The 13,254-nt window shown below is 44.6% G+C and overlaps 1 protein-coding gene across 2 annotated transcripts; it reads left to right on the top strand.

Annotated features, from left to right (window-relative positions):
- Nucleotides 1-4,422: 4,422 nt before the first annotated feature.
- On the top strand, nucleotides 4,423-11,892 carry GPR135 (G protein-coupled receptor 135). 2 transcript variants are annotated; one of them, XR_004029725.1, is made up of 2 exons: nucleotides 4,423-9,543; nucleotides 11,480-11,522. XR_004029725.1 is itself a non-coding variant. In XM_030811459.1 (1 exon), exon 1 carries the CDS (start codon nucleotides 7,381-7,383, stop codon nucleotides 8,881-8,883), a length of 1,503 nt encoding a protein of 500 aa, XP_030667319.1. In that variant the 5' UTR covers nucleotides 4,423-7,380; the 3' UTR covers nucleotides 8,884-11,892. The 2 variants fall into 2 exon arrangements, 1 of the variants encoding a protein (XP_030667319.1); XM_030811459.1 differs by having other exon boundaries at nucleotides 4,423-11,892.
- The last annotated feature ends 1,362 nt before the right edge of the window (nucleotides 11,893-13,254 follow it).

The raw sequence follows: 13,254 nt of genomic DNA, 5'->3' as shown, positions 1-13,254 counted from the left end.
AGTGAACTTTACAAGCTCATTATTTTTGTCTTCCATTTTTTTGAGTAGAATAATGCCCTCTAAGCAGCATGTAAAGGAGATGGATTATTATAAAGTACTCAACACTTAGCACAATAGCCTGGGAAGGATGGGGTTGGAGTCAGCTTCTTTGTTATAGCTGCTGCTAGGGTGTTCTCTGTGACGCAAAGCCCACAGGTACTGAGGTATCAGAGACTGATGCTGAGAAGACCAACTAGTAATCAGACTTTTGCTATATCTTCAGGGCTTTTATAAAAGGGGTTGCTTATTGCATTATTAAAATACAGATATACAGTAGAAATTAAGCAGTGAATCCTTACAATGGAATGAGTCTCATACTCTTATCAGCTGCATGCTAGGTAGATTTAAAACATGAAATAAATGCTTACTATTGGCATTCCTTCTAGTTAATACTTCCTATGAGCCTGTTAAAAATAGCTGAAGCATTAAAATATTCTAAGATGTGACACTCCCCGAGAATTCAATAGATTCTTTTGTGAGATAGGTAATAGTATTTTATTTCAGAGCATCCAGAAACTGAAGCAATTAATTCATTTAACAGGCTTTATCACCCAGAGTCTGTATAGGCCTTATTATTAGGTCTGTGATTTAATTACCTGAACAAAAGGAAAGCTATCATGTTAATGTTTTTTATTTCTCTATTACACAAAAACAGTGAGGATGTTTTTCACTCATTCTCCACAGAATTCTGTAGTAAATAAATCACTTACCTCAAAAAAATGACATCACTAACTCAATATGACCAAATAATTTTTGCAGATCAGATTTGCTGTACTTTTTAAAAAAAATAAAAATGGAACCACTATTTCCCTTCCAAATCTCACAAGTCACATGAATTTGAAGGAAAATTGTTTAAAAATGACAATTTGTAGCATTTTATAATCTTATCAGGTACATACTAAAGTACATTCAGAAATGCATATTGTTGATTCCATGGCCATCAAGGTAGGGGGTAGTTTTACTCACTGACCTTGTTTAGAATTGTCAGCATTTGGTGATAATTTTTAAAAAGACTTTTAGTTGGTTTTATTATTGTTCTAAAATTCTCTAAAGACAGCACACCCCTTTATCAACTCCACCAGGGAAAACTACTCCTGCCCTACCCGTGGTATGCCACTGTTTTTATCCTATTTATACATTTAAGGGAGATGCAAGTCGAACATGTTAAATAACTCTCCTAAGGTCAGTTAGAGGCTGCAAATCTAGGAGTTCTGACTCCAAGTCTAGTATTTTCCTACAACACTTCCTCCAATTCTAAGATAGGATGGCCATAACTTGGTCTAGGATATAGTACTTTAATGTTATATTTCTTGAACATTAAACAATAGCTATTATCTAAGTCTTCCTAAATTTCAATCCAAACCAGAGCTGAACCCTTGCAATAGTGTTCATTCCTGCTGTACTTCACCCTTCAAGGGATTGAACTAAAAAACGTTAGGGAAATCAACTCCTCCTCCTCTGACCTCCACATGTCTAGTCAGTCACAAAGCCCTGTTGATTCTGCCTTCTCAATACTGCTCACATCTATCCCTTCCCATCTCAGTGAGGGTCTTGCCTCATCAATTAACCTCATCAATTAACCTGTCTCCAGTCTCCTGCCACCCCCCCCACCCCCACCCCCACCCCCACCCCCACACTGGTTCCTTCTCCTAAGTATTTAAATGTGCTAATTGTAAACAAAATGAAACAAACATCCCTGTCCCTCCTTCCCTCTGTGGATGGCTGTCACTGCTAACTCCTTCCCTTGGTATTTAAGCTTCCAGATTCCTTACTGTCTCCTCATTGGGTACATTTTCTCACCTTCCATTTTGCTATTCAACTATTGCAATCTGGCTTCTACCTCATTACTCGTTAGAAACTTTACCTAATTGCCAGGTCTTATGGTTTATGCAATCCATGGTGGCCCCCGCTGCTTGCTCCCTGCAGGCAGGTGTGGTCCATTTTAGAGCAGGCAACTCTAGTCCCTTGGTGCTGAGCTGACCCACAGAACCACTGTTAGGCTTATGAGGTTAGTACCCAGTCCCCATTAGTGCCCACCAAAGTGCTGCAATTGTATGGGCCCAGGCCCATCTCCTCTTCATCATGAACTCACAATGCGCTTTGCTCCAAGTCCTCCAGACTCAGTAAGAGTTAGGTCACCCTTCTCTTCAATCCTGAAAGCCACAGATTCCATACTACCCCTCTAGGACACTGTTCTTCATACTTCAATGTGCATGTGAATCACCTGGGAATCTTAGATTCTCATTCATCAGACACGGGGTGGGGCATTTCTAACAAGCTTTCAGGCAATGCTAATGTTGCTGGTTGGAGTACTGTGAGTAGCAAACTTTTGGATGAGCCTATTTTAATTACCTGTTTGGGTAATCCTGGCTGGCAACTTCTCCTCTAAGCTCTGAAACACATGAAAAGCCTGTTAACTCTCCACCTGGAGGTAAAGGATAGCGCTCACAAGTACGTTCCTCATAAGAGGCTGGGAAAATTGCCTTACCTTCTTTTCTGAAAACCAAAAACAAAACAGCTGATTTCTCAATAGACCAATGTGCCTCATTAACTGTATCATTCACCTGCCTAGCTTTGCTTTCTTTATCTGCTTAACTTTTAGTACTCCCTAGCATTCCATCCATGGTCCTTTTCTTTCTTCCCTGACTACTCTGTCCTTAAATTGTCACATTCATTCCCATGGTTTTCCCTCTTGTAGAGAGACTAACCACATCCACATCCCTAATTTCTGAGGTCTAAGGCCATACTGTAGATTCAGTACTTAGAGGACAACCAAGATCATTTTCCCCCTAGACTGTGGCCCTCTTCCCATATTTCCTAACTTGATTAATGGCACCGCCATCCACCAAGCTAGGGACTTGGGATTGACCCTTGGCTCCTATTCACAATCTTTGTCCTCTTTGTTGATGCTCCTGAGGTGGATAGCTGTGGATTTCTCCAGCCATCACGCCTTTCCCCTTCTTTTATCCCCCCCTTTTTTGTTGTTTTTTAGATGGAGTCTCACTCTGTCGCCAGGGCGAGAGTGCAGTGGCGTGAACTTGGCTCACTGCAACCTCTGCTTCCTGGGTTCAAGCGATTCTCCTGCCTCAGCCTCCTGAGTAGCTGGGATTACAGGTGCCTGCCACTATGTTCAGCTAATTTTTTTGTATTTTTAGTAGAGATAGGGTTTCACCATGTTGCCCAGGCTGGTCTTGAACTCCTGACCTCGTGATTCGCCCACCTTGGCCTCCCAAAGTGCTGGGATTACAGGCATGAGCCACTGCGCCTGGCCTCCCCTTCTTTTATCAGCAGCATTCTCCTTTTTCTTTGGGAAACTACCTGCATGTAGTCTTGCTAGGACTGCTGGGAAACTGGTACACCAGTCAAGACTTTCTCCCCCAGACCTGAGATCTTGAGAAATGACATAAGGTCTGAAAACTGAAGCTGATCTATTCCAGTGGTGGCCTAAAGAGATCACTCCCATCAGTTTCTGCTCTCTCTACCCACAGGACTGCTCTGACTTCCCTTCTTCTTGGAGCTGCTGTTAGACTGTCCTTTTGTAAATGGAACTTCCCCTGTCCTTCCAGTAAATTCCTATATTGCTTATGTGAACCAGTATCCTCGCTGTGTTACACCCAGAGAATCCTAATCCATATACTACCTACCCTAATCTATACATGACCTCTCCTTCTTCACTGCAAAGGTGCACTTCAGACTCTCATTTTTCACCTGGACTATTAGAATGCCTCTCCTTAAGTGGTCTCCTAAATTCCAGATTTTCCTCTTACAGTTACTCAAAAAATATTTTTTTGTATGTTGGCATTTGTATAGCAGTTTGTTAGAGTGCTAAGTGCTGGGGATCTCATAAAATAAACAGGCAAGGTTGAGGTCCTCATATAGTATACAGTGGGAGGCAGGTAATACTTAGATAATCACACAAAAAATTACAGACCATGGTTATGTGCTACAATGGAAAATACAGAGTGCTGTGAAACTAACAGGGGAACATGGCCCAATATGTGGGGAGAGGATGGTAACCGTCAAGGGAGGCTTCCCCCATGGACTAACCTTAAGGCAAAGATGGGGATGCTAGGGAAGGGAGGAAGAAGATGGAGCTTTCCAGGCAGAGGGGATAGCAAGTGCAAACGCCCTAAGATGGAAGGTTTAAGGAAGTCATGAAAGCCAAGTGTGGCAGGAACACGGCAAAAAAGAAGGAAAGTGGTACCGAATGAGACTAGAGAGGAAGAAGAGTCAAATCATGCAGTGCCTTGTAGGAAATATTAAGAATTGGGGTCCTTATTCTAAAATAAATGGGGAAAGCCAATAGGATTTTTTTTTAAAGAGACATGATCTCACTATGTTGCCCAGGTTGGCCTCTAACCACTGCGCTCAAACGATCCTCCCTCCTCAGCTTCCTAAGTACCTGGGACTACAGGCACATGCCACTACAATGGCCTAATTAGAAGAGTTTAAATAAGTAAGTGGCACGAAGAATTTTTTTTAAGAGCATTATGCCTATCTGCCTACAATGTAGTGACTGCATGTGGGAAGACCAGTTAGGACAACAGTGACAACAGTAGTCCAAAGAGAGGATGAGAGCCAAGATTCAGGATGGAGGAAGTGAATGGATGCAAAGATAGTCCACAACTAAAATCCATAGGTCTTGGTTGATGAATTGGATGTGGACTGGTGGTAAGGAGAAGGGATTTATCAAGGAAGACTCTTTAAGTTTTTGGCTTAAAAGCTAGAAGGATGGTTCTACCATATTCTGAGATACAGAGTATTGAGGACTAAGTTTTTCAGGGGAAGTAGGAAGAGGATCATGCACCCATTTGATGCGCCACTGGCACATCAAGGAGAGATGCCAAGTAGCAGGACATGTAGGTTGGGGCCACAGACATAATTTGAGTAATGAATATATAATCTTTGAAGTCCTGGATGTGAGTGAGATGGGGCTGAGGGGGGAGTCCAGAGGAGCTGAGAACAGGGCTTTGATGAACTCCAGCATGTAAAGGCAGGTGGAAGAGGATGAACTGGCAGAGGAGAAGACACTGAGAAAGATGAGGAAGGAAGGAACCAGAAGAGTGCAGTCCTTCTGGTCCTTCTGAACCATGCACTTGGTCACAGCCCTCCCTTGTGCTATTAGCCCCTCCTCCCCTGATGAAGTTCAGTCTCCAGAGCATGGCCTACAAGGCCCATCATAAGGCAGCCCCAATAAACTTTGATCATTTATTTCCTTCTTCACTCCCCATCTCCGATATCCTAGAATTCAGACACTGCTCACTTCAACACTAACCTCCAGACTTTGTACATGCATCAAATGTTATTTCCCTTTCTTCTTTTTTTAAAAAGTCCAATGTCACCTCTTGTACAAAGTCTTCGGAAGAGTTAGTCACCTCCAAATAATTTCACTCACATATTTTTAAGACAATATTTAGCACACTGTAATATACTGTGCTGTGCTGGCCAGTGGCTTAAGCTTATTTGGGCTGGGTTTCCTATCTTATATGTTGTTTCCTAAAACTAAGCACGATCTTAGAAGATTGTGTTTGCTAAATAAATTAATGTATGATAATTATATCTTTTCTTTGATTGACAAAATTAAGGCAAAATCAGTCTAGATTAAGCTGGCATTGACTGCTCCCAAGAGGACATTTGGCAATATCTGAAGACATTTTTAGTTGTCACAGCTGGGAGAGGTGCTACTGGCATCTCGTAGGTAGGGGCTAGGGATGCTGCTGAACATCCTACAATGTATAGATGGCCCCTGCAATAAAGAATTATCTGGCCCAAAAAGTCCATGACGCTGAGGCTGAGAAACCCAGTTTTGGTTTGCCACCTTAAATGCTCTTCTATTTATACTGTAAATTTCCTGTAGGATATTTTTTCTGAATGAAATAAGCACTCCAAATACTAATACCATTGATTCTAAGACCTACAAATAAATGTACTAGTCATTCTTTAGAGCAGTGTTTCTCAAATTTGTGCATCAGAATCACTGGGAGGGCTTGTTAAAACATAGGTGCCTGGGCCCCACCACAGGAGTTTCAGTAGATCAGGGGTATCCTATGCACTGTAGGCCTGATAATTTGTATCTCAAGGTTTCCAGGGGATGTTGATGCTGCTGGTCCAATGTCCATACTCTGTGAACCACTGCTTTAGAGAAGAGCCCAGGGTTAGTTAACCTGAGGGTTTATCACACTTTTCCCCATTAGAGGCCATGCCCAGAAACTTGAGATGCAACTTCCCTGGGTAGCCCTGCCTTTCTTTTCCCTGTATCTCCCAGCCAGGTACCTGGAGCTGCATCTGTGATGATTGCCAGGCTGGCAGCACCTTAGACTCAAAACATACCCCATTCCTGAGCACAGATGAAGGCTGCTAGCAGGGCAAGGCACCAATCCCTCTTCCCCCATTTATCAGCCAGTAGGGGCCTGAGGTCCAGGCCCTTGGAAATGAAGTAACATCTAAAGAAGATGCATATCCTAGCTCCTCAGAACACCTGTATCAGAATCACCTACGGGGTTTAGAGTCATGAACCCACCCTCATAATTCTGTCAGCCAGGGGATCTGCATTTTATGAAGCTCTTGACATCAGTGGTTCTCAAAGTGTGGTCCTGGGACCAGCATCATCATCACCACCGGCGAACCCGTTAGAGATACAAATTCTTGGGCACTTCCCCAGACATAATTCGAAACGCTGGGGTTGAGACCTCGTCACTTGTATTTTAACACGCCCTCTATGTGAATTCTGTTAGCTCAAGTTTGAGAATTACTGGTTTAAATTAGTCTGCTTCTCAAGTGTAAGATGTCTGCATGTAGACTTCTGGATTTTTCTTTCACTTTTGCACGTTCTAGATTCCTTTCCTACCTGTATATACCAAAAGCACCCACAAGAAGCAAAGCGCCCCCCCCCCACCGCCACCACTCCCCAAAAGGCCTGCCTGTAGAACATTTGTACCCTACAAAGGAGAGCAAGAGTGAACTTTCGTTGAATCTGGTCATTTGTTTGCATGCCAGTCTCGCTTTATCTAGCCGGATAGTGGTCCCTGAGAGGTCGACCTGGCACTCTCGGAAACCCGAAGACCCCGGCCGGTAACCTCCGGAGGGGCGGTGTCGTGGGCCGGTTTTGCAGCGGGTACTGGGCTGGCGTCCCGCCCCGGGCTCCTGCGTAAACACGCGGTTCCCTCGGCAACGCTGGAACCCACGTCAAAGGCTCCGCCAGGTCCCCAGCGACCGCCACCCCTCTGGCCGAGCCCAGCTCCCCGCGGCGGCCGCTAGCCCCCGGCCCCGAGCCACCCCTCCGACCTAGCGGCCGCCGCCCCCGGTGCGGGATGAGCAGATCCGCGGCCGCCACTGGGCCCCATGGAGGAGCCGCCGCCGCCGCTGCCGGCCCGCCCACCAGCGAGCATGGCCTTACTGGGCAGCCCACACCCCGGCGCCCCCTCCGCGGCCGGCCCGCCTGGCGGGACTTCCTCCGCGGCCACCGCGGCCGTGCTCTCCTTCAGCACCGTGGCGACCGCAGTGGTCGCGGCGCTGGGGAACCTGAGCGACGCAATTGGAGGCGGCACAGCTGCCGCTACCGGTGGCGGCGGCCTTGGCGGGTCCGGGGCAGCGCGGGAGGCGGGGGCGGCGGTGAGGCCGCCGCTGGGCCCGGAGGCGGCGCCGCTGCTGTTGCACGGAGCTGCGGTGGCGGCCCAGGCGCTCGTCCTCCTGCTCATCTTCCTGCTGTCTAGCCTGGGCAACTGCGCGGTGATGGGGGTGATTGTGAAGCACCGGCAGCTCCGCACCGTCACCAACGCTTTCATCCTGTCGCTGTCCCTATCGGATCTGCTCACGGCGCTGCTCTGCCTGCCCGCCGCCTTCCTAGACCTCTTCACGCCGCCCGGGGGCTCGGCGCCTGCCGCTGCCGCGGGGCCCTGGCGCGGCTTCTGCGCCGCTAGCCGCTTCTTCAGCTCGTGCTTCGGTATCGTGTCCACGCTCAGCGTGGCGCTCATCTCCTTGGACCGCTACTGCGCCATCGTGCGGCCGCCGCGGGAGAAGATCGGCCGCCGCCGCGCGCTGCAGCTGCTGGCGGGCGCCTGGCTGACTGCCCTGGGCTTCTCCTTGCCCTGGGAGCTGCTCGGGGCGCCCCGGGAACTCGCGGCGGCGCAAAGCTTCCACGGCTGCCTCTACCGGACCTCCCCGGACCCCGCGCAGCTGGGCGCGGCCTTCAGCGTGGGGCTGGTGGTGGCCTGCTACCTGCTGCCCTTCCTGCTCATGTGCTTCTGCCACTACCACATCTGCAAGACGGTGCGCCTGTCGGACGTGCGCGTGCGGCCGGTGAACACCTACGCGCGAGTGCTGCGCTTCTTCAGCGAGGTGCGCACGGCCACCACCGTGCTCATCATGATCGTCTTCGTCATCTGCTGCTGGGGGCCCTACTGCTTCCTGGTGCTGCTGGCCGCCGCCCGGCAGGCCCAGACAGTGCAGGTCTCCTCGCTCCTCAACGTGGTGGCCGTCTGGCTGACCTGGGCCAATGGGGCCATCAACCCTGTCATCTACGCCATTCGCAATCCCAACATTTCGATGCTCCTAGGGCGCAACCGGGAGGAGGGCTACCGGACTAGGAATGTGGACGCTTTCCTGCCCAGCCAGGGCCCGGGTCTGCAAGCCAGAAGCCGCAATCGCCTTCGAAACCGCTATGCCAACCGGCTGGGGGCCTGCAGCAGGATGTCCTCTTCCAACCTGGCCAGTGGAGTGGGAGGGGACGTGGCCATGTGGGCCCGCAAAAATCCAGTTGTACTTTTCTGCCGAGAGGGACCACCAGAGCCTGTGACGGCAGCGACCAAACAGCCTAAATCCGAAGCTGGGGATACCAGCCTCTAAGAAAGGTTGGGATGGCCAGCTTATGAAGGCAAATTTCCACTCGCATTATTTAATGATGGAAGATTCTGGGGGAGAGTCGTGGATTTCATAAAGCCAAACATTTAAAGCTACAGACGGGGGAGGCTTACCATTTTCCCCAAACAACATAAAAGACAATGTCCCTTCTTCAAAAGTGCCAAAAGGACTGTAAAATGCAAAAATTAAAACAATCTTAAACCACATAACCAAGCATTGTGAACTGTAAGTGCCAAAAATGACAAAAATAACATTCACTATAACTGAAAAGCTCATATTATAGGACCACACTGTGAAACAAACAAAACATTGAATGCAACTAGTATTGTTCAACTACACAGAATTTCAGGAATGAATGGAGACCCTCAGAGCTGCTTGAAAGCCCCTCTAAATCGCTGGCATCCAACAAAACTTTAGCTTCTAGAGCTTGCACCTCTGACATGCTTTGGGTGCTTAGATTGCAAGTGGAAAAGTCTTATCCTTACACACATTGGTGCACTTCCTCACCCCACCCCTTAATAACCTTTGTGGAAAATTTTTAATTCATAACGCGTTTAAAATCATTTTAGGATTTTGAAAAGGTGGTTATTATTAGATAAAATTCAACCATCTGAAGGACAAATAGAAGTATGAACATAAAGAAAGGTGTGTTTTAAATGTTTTCCAAGATTATATGTAAAAATTAACATTCCTTCCACCTGCGTCATACTCCCAAAATGATCTTCCTTGGAAAACTTTGAAGCTTTATCCTTACTCTAACCTGTTACTTTTATTTCTGATAAATTTTGGAATGCTGCTCTCAGAATGCTTTCACATTTAAAAAAATATTTTCATTGTAGAAAATCTTTGTCTTTTGAGGTAAATTTGATTTTTGGGTATAGCCAAAAATGTAATTTGAAGTCAAGTTGATTGAATAAGGCGAGTGATGCCACTTTATTTAAATTATTATTATTTTTTAAAATGAGACCGCTATAAAACAACAAGGTTGGGTTTCCTATGTGGCTTATAGCTAACTGAAAACGATTCTTAAGAGAAATTCTAAAGCTATTTTGAGAAGCAGCCGCTTGGAATTAGCATAGACTTTTCCAGGAAGATCATACTCTCCTACATTTAGAAATTTGGTATATTTTGTGTTTTTTAAAATAGCTGATGGTTGCTTTATAGCTATGACTTGTGGAAGATAAAGTAGTATTTATTAAAGGAAGAGTAGTTGTGGGACTATATGTAACAGGGTATTAAAACACAGGCATAAAGTTGGAGAAGAACTTTAAGCAAACTGAAAATATCTTTAGAAATATGCAAATCAAAGATGCTTTTTAAATTTCTATCTTAGCAGAAAAGATGGTTTTACAATAATTCAGAAGCGTCATTCAGGATTTGTGTATGTGAACTTTCTAATGTTAAATACGACTATACACAGAATCATTCACTCAGAATTTTTTTAAATGTTATTTTCCCCCTCTTTCTTTCCCTCCATCCTGCCCCTCTTTTCTTCAGTATTTCATAGCCTTAATTGAACAAGTTATTTACAGTAGATATGAAAAGACATTAGCTGTCGTATGAAGATTTCAATGTGAAAAGCCAGCATTTTCTTCCTGTAAAGTATTTAAATATGTTTTTAAGTATTTCTTTGTTTGATAGGTGGGTACATGTCATTATTTTGTAATCAAAGGTGGAAATATATGATTCATGTCAGAGCTAAAGATGTTTTAATTTTTCCTGCTTCTCAGGGTATCATCACAAATCAGAAGTTTGTAAATTGTGTATATTTTGCTACACTCAATGTAGTACAAAGTAGATGAGATAATCTCTCCCCTCTAGCCCTTATTTTATAAAGCATATACAGACTTCGTGCAGCTGGATTAACAAAAACAGGTATCTGCGATATTTGCCTGTTAAAGGCAAAAAATTGTGTATTTTTTGGTACCGAGTCACTTTTGGGATTTAGAGAGAAATGATAAAGTTTTCCAATTATAAAAGACATCATAGAATAGGAAGTACAGTTGTGAATAAAGGGCAGAGAGTTAGAGATCTTAGAGTAAGGAGGTGAGCGTGTTGCAAAATAGTGTGTTGCCTGAGAAGAAGAATTGAAGGAAGGCATTGAAAAATAAACATGATAAAGAATAAACCTACCTGGTGAGTGAAGGGAAAATCTGAGAGATTGGAAGTGACAAGGTGATGGCATGAAGGACTTTAAGGAAGAAAAGGAATTCCAGCCCCATCTTTTCGGTGGCAGGAAGTTTTAGGAAAGGCATGGCTTGTGAAAGAGACCATTCTGTTAGTGGCTCTGAGAGTCATGGTAGGCAAGAATTGGAGGGGAAAAAGAGAAAATTGTTCATAAATTACTGAACAACTTACAATGCTCTAAATTGTTTGTTTTTAATCCAAGGCTATCCAACTATTTAGTGGTAGAACTAGGATTTGAACTGCAGTCTGTTTGGCCTCAGAACCCCATGTTTGTTTCTCTCTATCCTCACAGAAGTCTACAGGTAAGGAAATCAAGAATGATCAGTTAGGGTACTGTCATCATTATCATCATCGTGATCATCATCTACCATTTTTGTTTTCTACTTTATATAAGGGCAACTTCCTGGGAGCTAAGGCTACTAAAAGGTAAAAGCCACAGTACTCATCTGCAGAGGGCTTACAGCCTCAGCAAGGACCTTGTGGCTTTGTAACAACAGTCAGCCATAACAAGTTTACTCGTGGAGAAGAAAAGGTGTAGCACTTTCAGAAGAGGCTATCAAAGAAAAGAGATGAACTTGGAAGCAAGAGATGATACGCAGGTATAAGTCAGCCACCCATTTGACCCAGCATAAATACTTAGACAATCAATACCTCAAAAGGTGAAGAAAGAATGATTCTCAAAATACTCTAAGACTTCAACCTTTCCTTGTGCTTACTATGAGTATGCAATTATAGTGACTTCGTGGGAAAAGGAGTAAGAAAAGCTATGAAATATTGGAATGGATTAAATATTGAGCACTATGTAAAGGCCAGGGTGTAATCCTTCATGTTTCATTCTGCTCCCAGTTTGGGTATTTCATTTGGGCGGAAATAATAACAGCAACAAGTAATACTCTGTATAGTAGGTGCATTCGCTCATTTAATCCTCAGAGCAATCTTATTAAGGCATACTATATTATCACTCTCTCCATTTCACAGATGAGAAAACCAAGGCACAGAGGTGTTTTGTGATCACACAGCTAGTAAGTGCTAAACATGAGATTTGCACCTGGCAGATTGGTGCCAGAAGTCGTCTCTTAACTGCTATACTGTACTGCCTCTATCTTTTGAAAAAGACAATGAGAAACCTGGAAAAGTGCCAAGGAAGATAAAGACAACTATCAAAGGAGTGGGAAAACAGCGAAACATTTAAAAGAAAAGATTTTGTTTCTAATTTGGAAAACAACTATATATGTGTGTTTTTAAAAAATACATAAGAATTTCTGAGCAATTATTTTCTGGGATAATTCCACTCAAGATGACCCCAGTCATCCATCTTCCCCATTCCTGCTCCAGTGCATCTGAACAGCATTGGAGAAAAATTACAGAATCAGATCTATTAGTACCCACTGCACTTAGAATCCATAGCCTTGCCTGGCCCTTCCACCCTGCTCGCAATCTGAGCGTTTTCACTTGTCAACTCACTCCTTCTGCCCCCTTTTGTGACCCTTCAAACTTTTAACCAACCCTAACCTCTTGGAATATGCAAACCATGCAAACATTTAACCAACACTAACCTCTTGGAATATGACTTTTGGTGCTGCTTCTCCAAGAAAATAGAAACCATCAGATACACATTTCTTCATATTTTAGCCACCAAACCTAACTAAACTAGATTTGTACTAGTTCTCAGCTATGTTTTCCAATTATAATGAAGCTGGTCCCTTCTCCAGCCTCGGGAATCTCATGCTATCTATTACTTCTGTTCCCTGGTATCCTTAGCCTTCCCACTGAACCATATCCCTGCCATGAGCACTTAAGCATGCCGTAATCTCTCACTTGAGAGGAAAGATGCCCATTCTTCCCTCCTTTTCTCTCCTTCAGTTCCTTTCCTTCAGCTAACTCATCAAAAGAATTGCCTTTACTTTTACAATTGATCTAAATTCTAGTCTACACTTTTAGTGGTGTAAAAAAGAAAGTAATTATTTTTCTGCAACTCAGCATCTTACTCTGCCAGATGGTAAAACTTAAGATGACAGCATCTAGGTTCTAGGGGCTTATTAGTGCCAGTGCATTGGTGAACATAAGTCCTCAGTTGTCATCCATTCACCCTGGCATCTGCCAAGGCATCCATCAGTCTGTCTCTGGCCTTATATCCATGGCTTGCTGAGTAATTACCTCCTACTTCAG

This window comes from Nomascus leucogenys, chromosome 1a (genome assembly GCF_006542625.1).
Source record: "Nomascus leucogenys isolate Asia chromosome 1a, Asia_NLE_v1, whole genome shotgun sequence".
Taxonomy (NCBI): domain Eukaryota; kingdom Metazoa; phylum Chordata; class Mammalia; order Primates; family Hylobatidae; genus Nomascus; species Nomascus leucogenys.
Note: the sequence above shows the minus strand (reverse complement) of the source record. Positions and strands in the feature narration are given on the sequence as shown.

What these genes read in the sequence shown, in the direction of transcription:
- GPR135 (XM_030811459.1), top strand. Translation starts at nt 7,381, where the DNA reads ATGGAGGAGCCGCCGCCGCCGCTGCCGGCCCGCCCACCAGCGAGCATG.